The sequence below is a fragment of the Aythya ferina genome (assembly GCF_964211825.1).
Source record: "Aythya ferina genome assembly, chromosome: 2".
Classification (NCBI taxonomy): Eukaryota; Metazoa; Chordata; class Aves; order Anseriformes; family Anatidae; genus Aythya; species Aythya ferina.
In genome coordinates, this window is record NC_140297.1 from 19,070,060 (window position 1) to 19,086,774 (window position 16,715).

Sequence of the window (16,715 nt, forward strand, 5' to 3'; positions counted from 1 at the left end):
CTGATGCATTTTTCTAAAGAACACTGAAAAATATCTATTTTCTCTTAGAATGCAAACACTTCTTTAGCATTTTCTTTTATAATGGTAGTATTGCTTGAATTTTAGTTGTTATTCAGTATTTCATTGAAAACATTTGTCTTCATGAAACAAAAATACAGAAAGAAGCTACTAATGTGTTTGTTACACTTTATCTTACAAAAGCCATACAAATGAAATGAAAAAATAAATTATAGGCACTTTATCTCTGAATATCCATTATTAATAGATCGATTAACTTTATTAAAGCAACTACTATACTATTTAAAGTATGGTTTTGTTTTGGTTTGTTTTGTTTTCCAAATCTGTCTGTTTTTGCAGGTCTTGCATTTCAGATGATTTAAAAATAGGATATGCCAGCAGAGATCATGCAACGCAAACAGATATCAAAGACATACCAGAATTAAATGAGCTAGCAACTGCTACGCAAGCTTTAATCAAGGTAAATTAGGAAAGTATTAGTTTTTCTCGTGGTATACATACTTTTGTCAGTCATCTCTATTTTGTGTAATATTTAAGCAATCTGTTTTGACTTTTTTTCTGTCTTCATATACCTATTTCAGACGAATTACATAAATTTTTGTTTTCAAAATAGAATAGCACACTGTTGCATCAGAGAAGATTATGTAGGGATTACCATTGTTTAATGCTGAAAATGATAAATTTTGAAGACTTAATCTTGTTTGATAGGGGCTATAAATCTGGAATTGAATGTGGGCCTATCCATTCCATTGATACCTACCTACAAGGTGACCCACCTATATATAATAATAAATACCCACCTATAAGGTGACCTAAAACATACATTTAAGGAGATTTAATAAAATACTCCAGTGCTTCCGCTTTGCACGAATCATATACAGAGTAAGTTAGAAGGAAGGTCCAAGTGGTATTATCTGCTGTTGTATATATGTATTGTATATCTGCTATTGTATATGTATATTGTATATATGTAACCTAAACAGTGTCTCACTGAAATTTAATGCTTAGATTTTGGAGGAAGAACGCAGTCCATAATGAGAAACATTGCAGCCTGCTTAACATAAATGCTTTAACAATTTGTGAAGGAAGACTGGTGCCTCTGGAGACCTGTGGAGGGAGATCCATTCCATCAAAATGAGACATTTCTGTCTGTCCTTTAACTGTGTTAGAAATTGCAAAAGAAGGTGGTTCAGGATATAAAATAATTGTGTGTGCAAAATGTTAATTTCCTAGAAAAAAAAAAAAAAAAAAAAACACATTCCAATTTTCAAATGGTGCGTAAATATACACAAGAATTAAAATTCAGTGCTTTTGGTACTATTTGTAGAAGCAATATCGCTTTCTACTTCATTTCCCTGGAAGATTTCTGTTTTGCTCATCTAAGTCAGTGAAAAACAGAGTGCATTTCCTACAACACTTCCTCTGTCACTTTTTGCAAAAATGCAGATATTTTTGTGCTGTTCCTGTAAAATACTTTGCAGAGTACTAACTTAAATTTTATGAACAGGTTTTGAACACTTCTAGGTTTTCATTTTGATGTCTGTATTGATACACGTGTATGGATCTGTTCTGCAAAATCTGAGTAGTTACCATTTGGCAGATTTTTGTATTCCTAAAATGCTTTATTTTGAGAAAACTAAATATCTTTACATATAACAGGGCATAGAAATGCATTAGATACTTGTGTTTAGGTGAATGAATGATGCCACCTGTGAATGATGATAGTCTTGAACACAGTAATGGAATGGTTAAACTTTTATTTGTTTATCTTACTTTGTATATAAAAATAAATAATAGCAGAATTTTGATTTTTAGCTCGCTCAGTCCCTCCAGCAAGATTTGTTCATCTACAAAAGCACCATTCAAGCACAATATGAAAAAAAAATTGAAGAGCAGGCTTCAAATCTCTGTAAATATATAAAGGATAGACTGACAGACATTGAGTCTTTTCATAAACGGGTAAAGAAAAAAATTCTTGGTCACTTCTATGTTAACTTTCAATATATGTCAGTTCTCATTCATATAGCCTCCTTGTGTGGCTTAATATCATATTTTACTTAATAAAAAGCAATTCACAGAAGTATTGAAAATAAGAAAATAAAGTCAAATTCTAGCATAGATTTAAAAAAAAAAATGACTGTGTAAGGTGTCTTTTGCAAATTTGCAATTAACAAAACATGGATTATGTTGTACTCTCTGCATACTAACAATGATAGCTATGAAAATGTCTTAAATTCTAGTGTAGTTATTTCTAGTAAAATTCTTCATAATAATATTGTAACAGGCAAGAAATGTAGCACACTTTGTGTGCATCCATTATTTACTGTTCTGTTCCCATACATTTCTTTGAAAGTATATATTCAGTGATCTTTAGGACCTTCCATGAGATCTTCAGGGTCTCATGGATCAAAGTCCATGGCAGTATTAATGCTGGTAGTCAATCATGTTGCAACTAGGTTGCACTCACTACAAGGGAGAAGTATGAGCAAAGATTCAACCTCATTTTTAAGCTTCTGATATGAACATAAAAAAGCAAAAGTTAAAAAAAGAGTAAAGGTATGAATTCCCATTTTAAACATCTGAAACAACCCTTATTTCATAAGTGCTTGTATTTAAAGCAGTTGGGAACCTACCTTTTATAGAGGAAGAAATACAGTTTGATTAATTAGCCAAAAGCTGAAAAGGAATTGAAGAATGTGTCAGGGGAAAAAAATGATAGAAAAGGGACATAAGCTTAGTATTTTTTCTTTCAAATTCAAGAGTTTTAATAGTATTTAATTTTCTTAAAAGAAAAAGAAGGCACAGTTCAAGTTCTTGTTTTTTTTATTATTATTATTATTTTGTTTTTTGGTTTTTTGTTTGTTTGGGTTTTGTTTGATTATTTAGTGATTGTTTGCCTCCTATTATTGCTCATCAAATTGCAGAAAGAAATGCAAATTCGTCAGAGCTACCAACAACAGTTATGTGATGCATTGGCTATTCTCAGAGGAAATATTGAGGTGGGTTTTAACCATTAACGTGGTAGTAGACTGCTGATTGGAGTAGTAATGTGTCATAAGTCAGTACACTCCTTAAATATGGAGAAGGATATGTTTAAATTTTCCATGAAGGCTAAGCATGTAAACTATATTAAGTAGAAAGAATATAATGAGCACAAAATGTTGTTTTTACAAGTACTGTTTTTCCCCCCTCTAGTATTAAAATGGGCAGTTCAACATTCTTGAATATAGTTTTGGATAAGTAACAGTGTTACTACCTCATACATAGGGAGTATATTAGTAGGCATCAGTGGAAGAAAGCAAAAATTACACAACTTTGCTTTTCTTGACAAGTGAAAAATAAATGACCACAAAATATTAAGCAAAAAAAAAAAAAAAAAAAAAAAAAAAAAAAAAAAAAGGATTAGACCCATATAGGCAGTCAGTGCTTATTTTTGCATGAGGATACTAAAGCCAGAGCAAATGAAGGGATATCCTGGAACTACTGGCCAGTGGGAAGGTAAACTTGTTTGAATTCACAAATTCTGCTTTTGTAATTATGTTACTATAAATGTAGACAGTCTATAACTGGGTCTCTTCAGAAGCAGAACCATAGTGATGACATAAAATTCCATTCAACAAACATTGAAAATGTCTTGATAAATTTGATAATTGAACACTGAGGCTGCCAGATAGAGATGATGATGACTGATCATGTGCACTCAAAGTGACTTTCTACTGCCCTCTAGGGACTATGCCACAAACTTTTTTATTAACAGGTTTGAGTGTAATGGGAACAGTAATAATGATCCAACTTAAAAAGTATGGAACTTAAATTTTGTCTTTCTTCTTCTATTAAAAAAGCAAAGTGTGAAAGCTAAAATGTGCATGTCTACATGTGATCAAGTAACTGCTACACAGACCATCTGGAATAAGGGAAGCTTTATTTTGTGTGTGAAAAGTTCTCTTTCCCAATTCCAGTTCATGTAATCACTCCATGGTTAAAACAAACAAACAAACAAACAAGCAAACAAACAAACAAAGCTTTTGCATTCCATGGAGTGTGTAGTAGCAGCAGGGAATTGAATTTCAGGGTGACGTTCCCTTTGGTTTTCTTTCCTTTTGGAAAATCTTGCATTATTCTTGGATACTTTCAGACCAGGTTTAGCAACCAGGTAAAGATTTACCCCATGCTAGGCATGCAAGCTCAGAAAGTAGAGTGCTCTGAGAAAGAACTGATTTTGACTCCACTGTATCTGCGGAAAGAATCGAACCCCGATTCTTTCAATTCCTCAGTAAGTGCTACAGTTCTTAAGGTATTGCACTAGAGGTAGCTATTGCTGCTCATATTAATATTTTAAGAAAGTTAAAAAATATTTAATCACCTGACCTTGGAAAAAGACTTAAAGTAGGTGTCTAGGTACTCATGAGGGAAGAGCTCACACACACTTCTAAGCTTAGTGTTTCGTAATGGCCAGTTGTTGGCCCTATACCACCATGGATACACATTTCTGTATAGTGGGAGGCTGCACATTTTTTCTTTGAAAATCTTATTTTTATTTTTTGACTACATAGGAAGTAAATCATCCATTGTAGATGCTCATTTTTTAATGCTTTAATGCAATTTAAGAACTGTACTAGTGCAATCAAGAAGAAGCAAAAATAAATGCCAGTAATTCAGAAGTTAACATTTTAATAGTTTATCTTCACTTAATTGCACCCTCAGCAAGTTTGTGGATGACACCAAGCTGTGTGGTGCAGTCGACATGCAGGAGGGAAGGGATGGCATCCACAGGGACCTGGGCGGCCCTGAGAGGTGGGCCTGTGTGAACCTTGTGGTGTTCAACAAGGCCAAGTGTAAGGTCCTGCACCTGGGCTGGGGTAATCCCAAACATAAATACAGGCTGGGCAGAGAACAGTTTGAGAGCAGCCCTGTGGAGAAGGACTTGGGGGTGTTGGTCGACAAGAAGCTTGACACAAGCTGGCAATGTGTGCTCGCAGCCCGGAAAGCCAGCCGGATCCTGGGCTGCATCGAAAGCAGCGTGGCCAGCAGGGCGAGGGAGGGGATTCTGCCCCTCTGCTCTGCTCTTGTGAGACCCCACTTGGAGCCCTGCATTCAGCCCTGGGGCCTACAAGAAGGATGTGGAGCTATTAGAGTGGGTCCAGAGGAAGGCTATGAAGATGACCAAGGGGCTGGAGCACTTCTCCGATGAAGACAGGCTAAGGGAACTGGGGATGTTCAGCCTGGAGCTCCTGGGAGACCTTACAGCAGCCTTTCAGTACCTCCAAGGGGCCTACAGAAAAGCTGGGGAGGGACTCTGTGTCAGGGAGTATAGTGATGGGACGAGGGGTAATGGTAAATTTGTTACTGTGAGTGTGGTGAGGCCCTGGCCCAGGCTGCCCAGAGAAACTGTGGATGCCCCATCCCTGGAGGTGTTCAAGGCCAGGCTGGATGTGGCTTTGGGCAACCTGGTCTGGTGGGAGGTGTCCCTGCCCATGGCAAGGGACTGGAACTAGATGAGCTTTAAGGTCCCTTCCAAACCAAACCATTTATGATCTTGCCACACTGTACGTATGCTCTACTTTCTGCATATTTTATTATATGAGGTTTTGTTTGTTTGTTTGTTTTTAAATATATTAGATATGCTCTTTTTTTTCCCAATTTGTCTTTGTATTTTTCTATGGTATTATAGATTGTGTATTAGATATAATGTATTTCTTGCTTATATATTTGAAATGTCAGATACAGTAAAATTTTATTTTCAATACCGTAACAGAACTCTGGAATGTAAAATATGTCCCATGATTTATTTAAATTACGAATAATAATAATAATCTATAGAGTTAAAAAAAAAAGTCTGTGTGGTTTATGCAAGACTGTCATTCAAGAATCTCTTCTTGTAATAGAAGTATTACAACATAAATATAGAAGACACAGAATGTTCACCAGGAAAGCTTTTGAGGCTTTTACGTAACAAACTGCGTGAGAAGGAGTCCATAATTAAAAATCTGGAAAGAAAACTGCAGGAATGTCAAGAAAAAGGAAGGGCTAAAATGGTATGTTCTTTTTCTAAAAAAGATCATAATCTCATTGTCTGAATGTGGAAATCTTTAAACACCTTCTACAAAGTATACTTCTAGTCTCATTATTTTTATAGAAAACACTACGATGGGAAAATACTAGCACATTACCCTTGCTAAAGGTAAGTACTTTGACTAAAATAATCTACAGTACTCTATTAATTTCACATAATTTATCAGTGATAGTCTGAACAAGGGTTTGTAGTTGTACTGCCTCTTTTGGTCTAGTTTTTAATTAAAAATATATATATGCAAAATTCATCTATAAATACTTAACAAAAACATTTTAAAAATTATAAATCTTTAATAAAATATTGTTTTCAATGCAATTTTTGTTCCATACATGAACATTTCAGTTACAAAAAGTCCATCTGTGTCCTACTGCTTCTTACAGAATTTACTTACATTACTTCTTTTCATGTTTCTCTTTGTTCCTTCTGTCTCTAAATAACTTCTGAAATAAATCATTTTATTTTCTTCAGAATTGTGTTGTTAATCATTTAAACTGGTATTTCAAGTATCCAAATGAGGATTAAAATCTCTCATGTTTAATTTTTCTTAACTCCTGCAATATAAGTATGACAATTACTTGGGTACTACCATTAATAGATATGAAAAGCCCTTTTCAATTATGATTCTTTTTCCCCCACAAATGCAGACATAAATAGCTAGATACAAAGGCTATAAGAACTGCCGTAAATATTCAGTCTGTAGCCTTCAAATGGTAAACATAATTCAGCCACATAAGTCCATACATCATCTCCTTATCCCCACTGTAACATAAACATGTCCTACACAAATTAAGTATACTTGTCTGCAGTTCACTGAAATGTGAGAAATCTATAATACCTTTCCAGAACTTCACATATGGCTTAGACTGATGAAAAGCTCAGGCTTTAAAGAGGTTCTAGCAAAGCCTGACACTAGATTACCTTTTCATCTCAGCTACTATACATCATTAAGATCTGAAAATGCCATCTACTTCTTCTGCCAGCCATCTAAGATAGACAGTATGACCTGTAAAGGAAAAAGATGGGGTTGCAGATGTACCCTGTAAAGAAATGAGGTATCTCTCTCCAACTGGAATTCATAACAATTCAACCTTTTCTAGAAATTGATATTTAAGCCAGGTCAGTAGTTCTCGTGTACAGAAGGAAGTGATAGTAATTACATCTTGTAATGGTTTGTTAGCCACAACAGTCAACAGTGAAACAGCTTATTTCTCCATTGCTTAATTTGGCCCCAATAAGTCCGCCTTACTTTAAGAAAATATGTGTACTTAAATGTTCTCTGTAACAAGGACTGCAATCAAGTCTCCCATGTGCATATAGGAAGGTGTCATTGCATTCCTTATGATTCAGATTCTCCAGAAGAGGAGGAGGCTGGATGTGAACCAGCGTTGTCATTATCACAGTAGGCTGTGGAATTTAAGGGGTACAGGGTCTTCACTATCTTTTAAAAGGTCTGATTTGGTGAGAGTACTTTTAGTGCACCTAACTGGATTGGAAAGCAGAGTGTAAAGAAATGTCTGTAACGTCCACTGGAAATTGAATGTTACATTTTTGATCATTCAAATAGTTTAGCAGGAAAATTCAAGCTGTCTTGCAGCTTTTAGTGGCACAAGTTCAGGTATTTGGAGATTTTTAGTGCCTGCAATGCTGAATTCCTCGGTGCATCATCAGATTGTTCTGCAGCTGTTGGACTCTACCTCTTAAACAACTGGTGTGTGTATACCAACTGTAATGGCTGTGAAACCCACTGTAAAGATACCCAAGCTATCAGCTGTTTGTCATTCTGGAGCCAGATGCAATAAATTGGTACATGCACATAGGGTCTCTAAAATATTGGGTCCTGCTTAAAAAAAAAAAATAAAATAATAATAAAAAAAAATCATGTGTGTAGATTCTCACTAATAGCATAAGCTGAGAAAGTAAATAGTATTCCAACTTTTTGTGTTACAAGCAAATGACATTAGTTTGAAATGGCAGAGGATGTGAAGAGAAGAAAAATTGTAATTAACTGTACACTAATAATAGGATTTAACCAAGAGGGAGGGGAAACGGGCATAGTCATGCTGCCATCAAACAATGTGCTGTAATGTAACCACAACATTGAAATGTGGTAGAATTGTACCTGTAAAGTCAAAATCATTGAATAAAACAACTTTTTAGAAAAGAAGAAACAGCTAAAAAAATAATTAATTAAAAAACGAGAGGAGTATATTCAACATCAGAGAACAATTCATTTTTTAAAATTTTTGGTAACTGCACAGTAAGAATCTCATAATCCTGAACTGTCACTAACAAAGCTCTCTGGTGAGGTTCTATTACAAGTGACAAACTGGTAAAGAGAATAAGTAATTTTAAGCATTCATCCATATCATGTGAAGACAAAGGTGAAGACAAAGGTTAGAAATATTTTCTTTTTCTGAATTATATTGTTTCATCTGTGAGAATTTTCTATCAAAACTTTTTAAATGAATATAACAAAAAGCTTATTTTAGACCTTGAAATTTATTGCTGAACAGGAAGATAGTTTTCTAAGAAATTATAAACGAGTAACTAAAGGTATATGTGAGTACACTAGTGTATGAAAGTGGTATTGCATGCACACTACTGGAATATTTCAAAAACTTGGTTCATATTGGTGAGTGAAACTGACTGAAGCTCAAAATCTGAACCCAGGAATACGAATGAAAAAGCCGAAATCTCAAATAAAAAAATGTTATGTGATCAAAAAGCCAGACGTAGTTGCATAATCAAGAAAGAGGACAGCTTTTACTCAAGTCATATTTTAGTTCTACAGCAAGATTACATTATCAAATCATGGAAATTAAAGCAGAATATAACACATGAAAAAAAAAAAATGATGCCAACTAATACTGGAAGTTTTTGAAGGGTATAAAATGGACAGCGAATCAAAAAAAGAACTGTAAATGGCAATATTAAGGACAAAATAATCTTAACATATTGGGAGCAAAGGAAATGGCTACAATTGCATGAGCTTACTATTAGATGAAAATTGTAGAATTGGTTATAATGTGAAAATCCTGGGGGCATTTTAAAAAAGGATGTATTGCATTTAGAAGGCAGAACAATGTGCCTGTATCACAGGGTAACAATTACTTTCTAATTTACTAGCCTCCAGAAAGGATTTAAAATATTTGCAGAGAATGTGCATTTGTAGATGAGGAAACCCAAATAGCTTAGGTTCAGGAATCCCCCGGAGACAGCTGACCTGTTTGTATTAAGTATGTTAACATAATGAAAAACTTACTCTGACCTTTTTTTAATCAGCATTACAGATTTTACAAAATAGACATTTTCTGACAAAGCTGATTTTTTTTTTTTTTTTTTTTTTTTTTATTTCAGTAGTATACCCATTTGGTTAGATGGTACCTGTCAACACAAAACTTTTGCAAGGTGTTTGATTTAATAGCACTGTTTAAAAGACAGCATTAAATGTGCTACATGTGTATGTCATGCCTTAAAGTTTAGCTAAAGTTTAGCTTCAACTAAAGGGGTGGGAAGCTCCTTGAAGTTTGTAGTTTCAGACCATAGGTAGAGGTGAATATTCATGGCTGAGGCCGTTTGCCTACAGAGAAAACTAGGAGGCACTGTGGTGAAGTTTTCGCTTAGGAGAACTTCAGTGTTACATTAGTTATGTGGACTGTGGATCTTGTAGGGTAAATATCTACTGTTGACATTTGTCTTTGTCACTCCAATAAGATAAGATTCTGTCTAGGTCATGCACTTTGCATAATTTTTGAAAGAAGCAAAATTTTCTTTGGGCAAAGCCCTCGTTCAGCAGTGAAAGATCTCAAAAAATACCTGGAAATGAGGAATCAACTCTGCTTCTTCTCCAAGGGTTCTGCATTTATACAAAAGAAAGCATTCTGTTTTCCTCTATCAAGGAAATTTGCAATGCAATGCCTATTCTCCCTCCAAAGCTATGCTACCTTAACTCTTTTTCCAGCTCTGCCATGCTTTAAAAAGATAAGAAGAGCTATTTGGGCCAGTAGTTACTTGTTAATCCCATCCTTGCAGGTGCCTCCATTCTGTTAGATTTAAAAGACTCGACATAATCAAATACATTGGCTAAGAAATGAAACCACATAGGAAAATAATTGCTGATTATGTTTCCAAAGGAATAAAGGCATCTTGATATCCCAAAATTTTCAAGACTGGAAGCCCTTTTAGAGTATATCCATTAGCTGATTTGAAGATAGGGGTGTAGTAAGAGGGTGACTGTCTGAAAAGTAACGGCTTGTGTTCAACCATAGGCCATGCTAGAACTTTTCACACTCAACATTTGAGATGTATAGATAATAATTCAAGAAAGAATTTCGGTGAAAGAATTAAAATTATAAATGTGTTGTGTAACATGTTATGGATATATGATTTTCCAGAATAAATGTAAATAAACACTGAAATGATCATTTCCCTTCCAACTCAAAACGTGTACATTTTGATTTTTTTTTCATGACATCTTGTACAATTGCACCCTCTTGTGGTATAAATAATAGACTTTAAATACCTAAAGTATAGCTTAGAAAGGGAAAGGTACATCATAATTTAAATGACTGATGTTTAACAATAGGTTTTGTTTTCAAGGCAAATTCATAATATCTCAGCAGCAGATCCAAACTTTAGATTATAATTTTCCCTAGCATAAACTCAAATATTTTCTAGTTTGATATGTTAAGGTAGCATCAGTAATTTGCATTTTGTTTCTTTGCAGTAAAAGCGCAAATATCAGACCTGTTATTCAAACAGATAATTATTTTGAGTGTATATTAAATAATGCAAGATATCAAAGGGAAATGAGTTGTTCTGAACTGCATAACAAATAACTATATTCTCCCAGCATTACCTCAAGGATCATTTGGCTAGAATACTGTGCTTATCGATGGATGAATCTGGTTTAAGTTTGTTATAGTACAAAATTATGTATGCAGATCTATCTAGTACTATTAGAAGTATCATTGTAAAAGTCTACAATCAGTAAAAGTTAATATTAAATAAATATATAGTTGAATTTATTATGGCTTAAAATATACATTTTTTAATTTAAGGTAGTAAAAATGTTAGAATGAATGCAATAAACTAGATAAGGTGAGAAATGTTGACGTATCCTGTATAAGCCATGTTATAATTGCCTTCCAACCTTTAGCCCTTTTTTCTTGCAACTTAAAAGTTCCCCAGTTTAAGCAAGCCAAACGCTACCGCTGTGGGCAGATGGTAGAGAGAACATTGCTACAAAACCTGCCACTCAAAGTGTAACAGATGACTGTAGCTACAGAAAATTGTCCCTTTGTTCATTTTGCTAATGAGTGTCCTCATTGCAGCAGGAGACTGAATAGTTAATGACCTGCAGTTCTTGGGCTTAGCAGATGGTGGAGCTAGAGCTAAAGGTTGCCTGAGTAATGTGCAAAGGGGAAGTTTGGGAAGAAAGCGTCTTGTGTGTAGTTTACAGCCTTTCATTAAAACAGTAAAATATTATGACCAGTCTTATAGTTGCGATACCATTTAAAGCTCATTCAATTTCCATTTCAAATCGTTTTAGTTTGTCTAAGACTAAAGGGTCTTCTTTGAGCTAATTAATGCTAATTTGCTAATACTTTGAGTAATTAATGCTAATATATAGCCAGGGTGAGGGAACAAATACCCAACTAAGCCCATTAGGAGCTGTAACAGTTACTTAAAAGTAAGTTAGTTTTGCAGGGTTTCTAGTTGACCCTTGCCAGATCAGAGTCTTAGTTAATTACTCAAATATTGCTCGTGCTCTTTCTTTAGCACTACTGGTTTCCCTAGGCTGTGCTAGTCTCTCTACAGGACTTGGTAAAAGTTTTCAGTAAAAACATGCAATCTAGTAATTATCTCAGAAGACTAATTGAAAGTTTCTTACTGCATTAAGACTGTTTACAATTAATAATGTTCAAGTATTTTATTAGAGTTCCAAAAAAATGCATTATTAAAAGTAACATTTTTAATAATATTGGGTCTTTATGTAAGCTGCTACTGTTTCTTCAGTAAAGGAAGGGGAGACACAAAGTAGTCTGAATTACTTTTCAAAACACTTGACATTTTATTTACATGATTTCTTATAAAATCAGTGAAAACTTTGTGGCTTTATATAATACATCGATAATTTGTTCTGGTAAACTGGAGATCAAAACTGTCCTTTCTGAGGAAAAACATAAAGTTCTGGACTAAATTTAACCCATAAATACATTATAGTTCAAGTTTATATGTCATTTGAAAACCTTTGAATTTTGTTTTCAAAGTTCTTTAACATTTTTATTTTCAAGTAATTTTTTAAAAAGAGTACATATTTTTACCAAGCAAAGCAAATAATATCCTAAGTTTTCCTTAGTAAGCGAAGTAATTGCTGTCTGAATCTTCTCTTTTGTGTTAATATTTTAAATGGTTTCAGGAGTTAGTTAATATTCTGGTATTACTATAAAGATTCGTGCCAGCTTGAAAGCTTTTCTATAATTTTAAAAGAAATATGTGGCAGTAAAATCTAGACAGCCATAAGACAATATATTCAAATGTTTTCAATAGCTTTGAAACCAACAAGAAAAAAAGAGTAGCTGTCCCAATAAGCTTCAGTTGCATAAGAAGTCTTTTCCATAATGGATGTGGCAAGATTTAAACAAAGGACACGCATAATAAAAATGTAAATGAGTTTGCTTTACTAAAACTATAACTTTAAAGTCTTTTGTTGTATGTTATCCTGGAACCTTCTTACAAGGTAATCACTGTTTGCATAGAGATTTAAACCGTAGTCTTCAATAGCATTAAACCCCTGCACGGTCTATGTGTGACAGGCATGCAAAGCCATGTTAATGTTCAGAATATGAATTGCCTCTGGGTGGCTCCGACACCAAGTAGAAAACCAACTGTGTTGATATCAGAAGGCCTGATGGACTCCATGCGGCTCCCAGCCTGAAAACTTCACCGCTTTGACATGTGATGTGCTCCTCATGACACTGGCAGCACTGTCACTGAGAAATGGCACAAAGGCAACAAGCCCCCCTCCTTCGCCATGCACTTTGCAACCCCCTGGTGTTGCCTGTCCACAGCCTCTCCTGCCTGCCTAGTTACGGACAGCACTTCATAAACGCAGGGGGAAGTGTGGGTGGATAGGCCCCAGCTGCCTTCCTGGACACAGCCTCCATAATAAATTGACCTGAATGATGAGGGCACACAAACAGTATGATATGCATTATTCCTGTCAATAAAATGTCCCCATGTGTTATGGTCTTTGTATATAATGTACTGCAGCCTTTCTTCTAGCGGGGACCCATTTAGAGTCACAACTTTTTTTTTCTATTCATATTATGACTCTGTAATAGAATTCAGAAATTATATGATACTGTGTTGTATAATATTATAACAGTGCAGCGTGATTAAATCCTTGATTCCTTACTTACAAATTCAAGGCATCGCAATCTTTTAGGTTGTCTTTGAAGATGATGACCATGAAAAAAAAAAGTCTGAAAAGGAGAGAGAGGTTTTCAATGAAGAGGTTTTTAAACTGCGCAACGAGATTTCTCGTCTTGAAAATTCTCTGAAACAGTCTGAAAAAGAAAAATATGCACTAGGTAAAAGTTTAAACTGCGGTTAGATCAAGATGATCAACTTAAATGCAACATGTAAGAAATGTTACTAAAGTTGGAATTAATTGTTAGCATGCTTCAGAAGGATAGCAACTCATTTCTGGACTGTTGTCTTTTTCTGGTATTGAATGCTAATTTTGTATGTATTTGTACAGAAATTCATACATATTTATTCTAATTTTAATGCATATATTTACATAATTTTAATTTATGACAAAGGAATATTTGCTGTGGCTTTTGAGACTTCTGATATTGCCTAGCAATGTGGTTAGAGTTCATATTTTGTGACAGATACATGTGCTAAAGTTACTGAAATAGAAAAGTGTTGGATGTAGATATTGATATTTTAAAATGATGGTCTACTGTTTTATCTTAATGGAACTGTATTAAAACCTACTCTCTCTAGAGTAGTTTTTGAGCTTTGCAAAATATCTGAATACGCATTTCTTCATCTGATTACCTACTTTTGTGTTTTATGTGGAAGTTTTCTAGCAGATCAGTTTCTATCAAATAAGCTGTCACTACCTTTCATACCTTTGCTTTATTACAGATCTTAAAAGGAGTTGTTTTTTTCCCCGTGAAGGACAATGTACAGTCTTTACCTACAAGTTACTTTTCATACATTGGCAGTGTGAAATATTTAATGGAAGACTGGAAGCCATGGCAGTAGAGTAGTATTTGGCTGTTTTGTTTTGTTATGTCCACATAGATGAGACTCGGTATCACCTTTAATAGTGGCAAGATGAGTTTGATATAGAATATATTCCTGATTCCTGTTTATCATCTGATTCAATGGTGTTTCTCATCTTTTGGTAGTTTTGTATGAGCAATAAAGAACCACCTGCTAAAACACTTTGTATTGGCTGTGACTAACAGCAAGGATGTCCAGAATTAGTATTAATGAAAAGCTGTGGGCACTCAGTCACACTTGGCTCTTGAACTTACTCCTCAATCTCTATCTGACCAGCCGGCTGAACAGCAGGAAGAAGGCTGTGAATGTCAAGGGCGGTTGTGAAGGTCACCGTTCTGCCAGGGCTCTCATCCACTGTGCATTCCACTGGGTTTATAGACTGACCTGAAGCAAACGTTTTGCATACGTTCATGTGGGCATGTAATTTCATGGTTTTTCTCTTTCTCCTCTTGTTTTCAGATAGACAAGTTCAAAGCATGCGATTAAAAATGGAAACTGATGAGCGAACTATTCAAAAGGTACTGCAATTTTTGCATTTATGAGCTACATCCCTGGTAGAACACTAATGAGCTTGGACTATTACCAGTGTATAGACCAAACAGTGCTGGAAAGCTGAGAAATAGACTTTAACTTGAATGACGATAAATTTTGTTTTATGGTAGTGTAACTCACTGTAGAGTGAGAATTAGTGTTGCTTGAATGAGGATGGTGGTTTCTCATCCCATCATATCATATACTTTTGTTAAAATGCAGTGAAAATTCTGAACCTCAATAAACTACAGTAAAATGGTTGATGACTTTAATATAAAAAGAAACACATTCAGTAACCTTTCAAAGGCAGGGAAAGAAGAAGAACATACGCAAATAGCTAGTTAATTAAAAAATAAAAGTTAATTTTGGTAATCTGCGATTTGTTAAATATTCTGCTATTTATAGATAGAGTTATTCATGTATATGAATTATTATTTATGTGATATACGAGCAAAACAGTAACTGAACAAGTTATAAAAATCATTTTTAAAATAATTTTTAAATGCTAATATGTATTCATTAAGAAGTGATCTCAATAAAACATTGACAGGTCTTAGCATCTTCCTGGTATAACATCTAGATATATTTCCAGTCGGCTTTCTATCTTGTGATAGTTCTCAAATTACTTTTTTTGACAGTGTATAGTTCTCATTCCTGAGACCTATTCATTTTTAATAGAACATTTAAATTCCTGTAAAGAACATTCCTTCTGTCAAACATTTCCAAAAGGATTTGTAGAAAACTCACCTTGTGGTAAAGTATAATGGAAATAGTGATGCCTCTATGTCCTTATTCCAACATTAGTAAATTCTCACCAAAAAAAAAAAAAAAAAAAAAAAAAAAAAAAAAAAAACATTTAAAGAAGGGCTTGGGGGTGTGGGTAGGGGATAAATGATGACTGAGGCACTGGAGTTCTAAAATCATCCCTTCCATTGACTTTCTTTGTGACCTTAGATGAATCTGTCTTCTATGACCAAGTTTCCCACCCTGAAAATACTGGTACCTACTTATCTTTACAAGAGTATTGATAGGTTAATTTAATTAAAGTTTAAAAACTATCAGGATCCTATACATGAAATCTAAAATCACAAGTGGAAACTTAATTGGTCTGCCTAATGCTCTAGTCAGTCAAAGAAGGGTTGCTTCTGTTAGTTTTGTTGATGTTTAGGTGTGACAATGCTCAGGAATCCCGCTTAGGTTTGAAGTCTGATTATGGTGTAAAGAAAGTGGCTGTCATTAGTTCCTATATTGAACATTTCTTTTTATTATAGTTGCAAAGTCCAAATAATATTTTATATAGTACATTTTTTTCCATTTTTTCACTCACAGGAAATTTTTTCCTGAAATTTACTCTTTATTTTCTTTCACTTCATCTCCATACAATGGAGGGCATTCTAACATGCAGTATCTTCCCATAGATACTACCTCAGTCTGTGGGTTTGAGTAGAAGCATAGGAACATTTTTACCTTCCTCTCACATGATTTGAAAGTGATGCGTTTGTGTAAATGTGGATCATGTGCTTTCCTCCAAAACTTCCTCCAATACAACTATCCATAATACGTATCAGTCAAGTTAGATAAACTGTAAGACTGTATTGCTGTCAGAAGCCTTTGGATAGCTCCTTCTCATTACAATTCTGATAACAAAACGGATTATTTCTATTCCCAAAAGAAAAGCTACAGTTCTAAACGATTAACCAAATTATTGAAGTTTCTGACATTTTTTCCCCTCCTTTGCATATCCCACTGAAAGATGTTCACTTGATAGGCAGAATATGTGTAAATTCTTCTT

At 34.4% G+C, this 16,715-nt stretch overlaps 1 protein-coding gene across 1 annotated transcript in view; it reads left to right on the forward strand.

Annotated features, from left to right (window-relative positions):
• Positions 1–307: 307 nt before the first annotated feature.
• The window catches only part of LOC311431663 (uncharacterized protein C10orf67, mitochondrial), a gene marked incomplete at both ends in the record, with an annotated part of 38,113 nt that continues 21,705 nt past the window's right edge, over positions 308–16,715 (forward strand). The window contains 6 exons of the mRNA XM_084509442.1: positions 308–478; positions 1,834–1,977; positions 2,943–3,017; positions 5,904–6,053; positions 13,542–13,686; positions 14,852–14,910. Of these exons, the coding sequence (XP_084365568.1) occupies positions 308–478; positions 1,834–1,977; positions 2,943–3,017; positions 5,904–6,053; positions 13,542–13,686; positions 14,852–14,910 (744 nt within the window). The remainder of the gene's footprint in view (positions 479–1,833; positions 1,978–2,942; positions 3,018–5,903; positions 6,054–13,541; positions 13,687–14,851; positions 14,911–16,715) is intronic.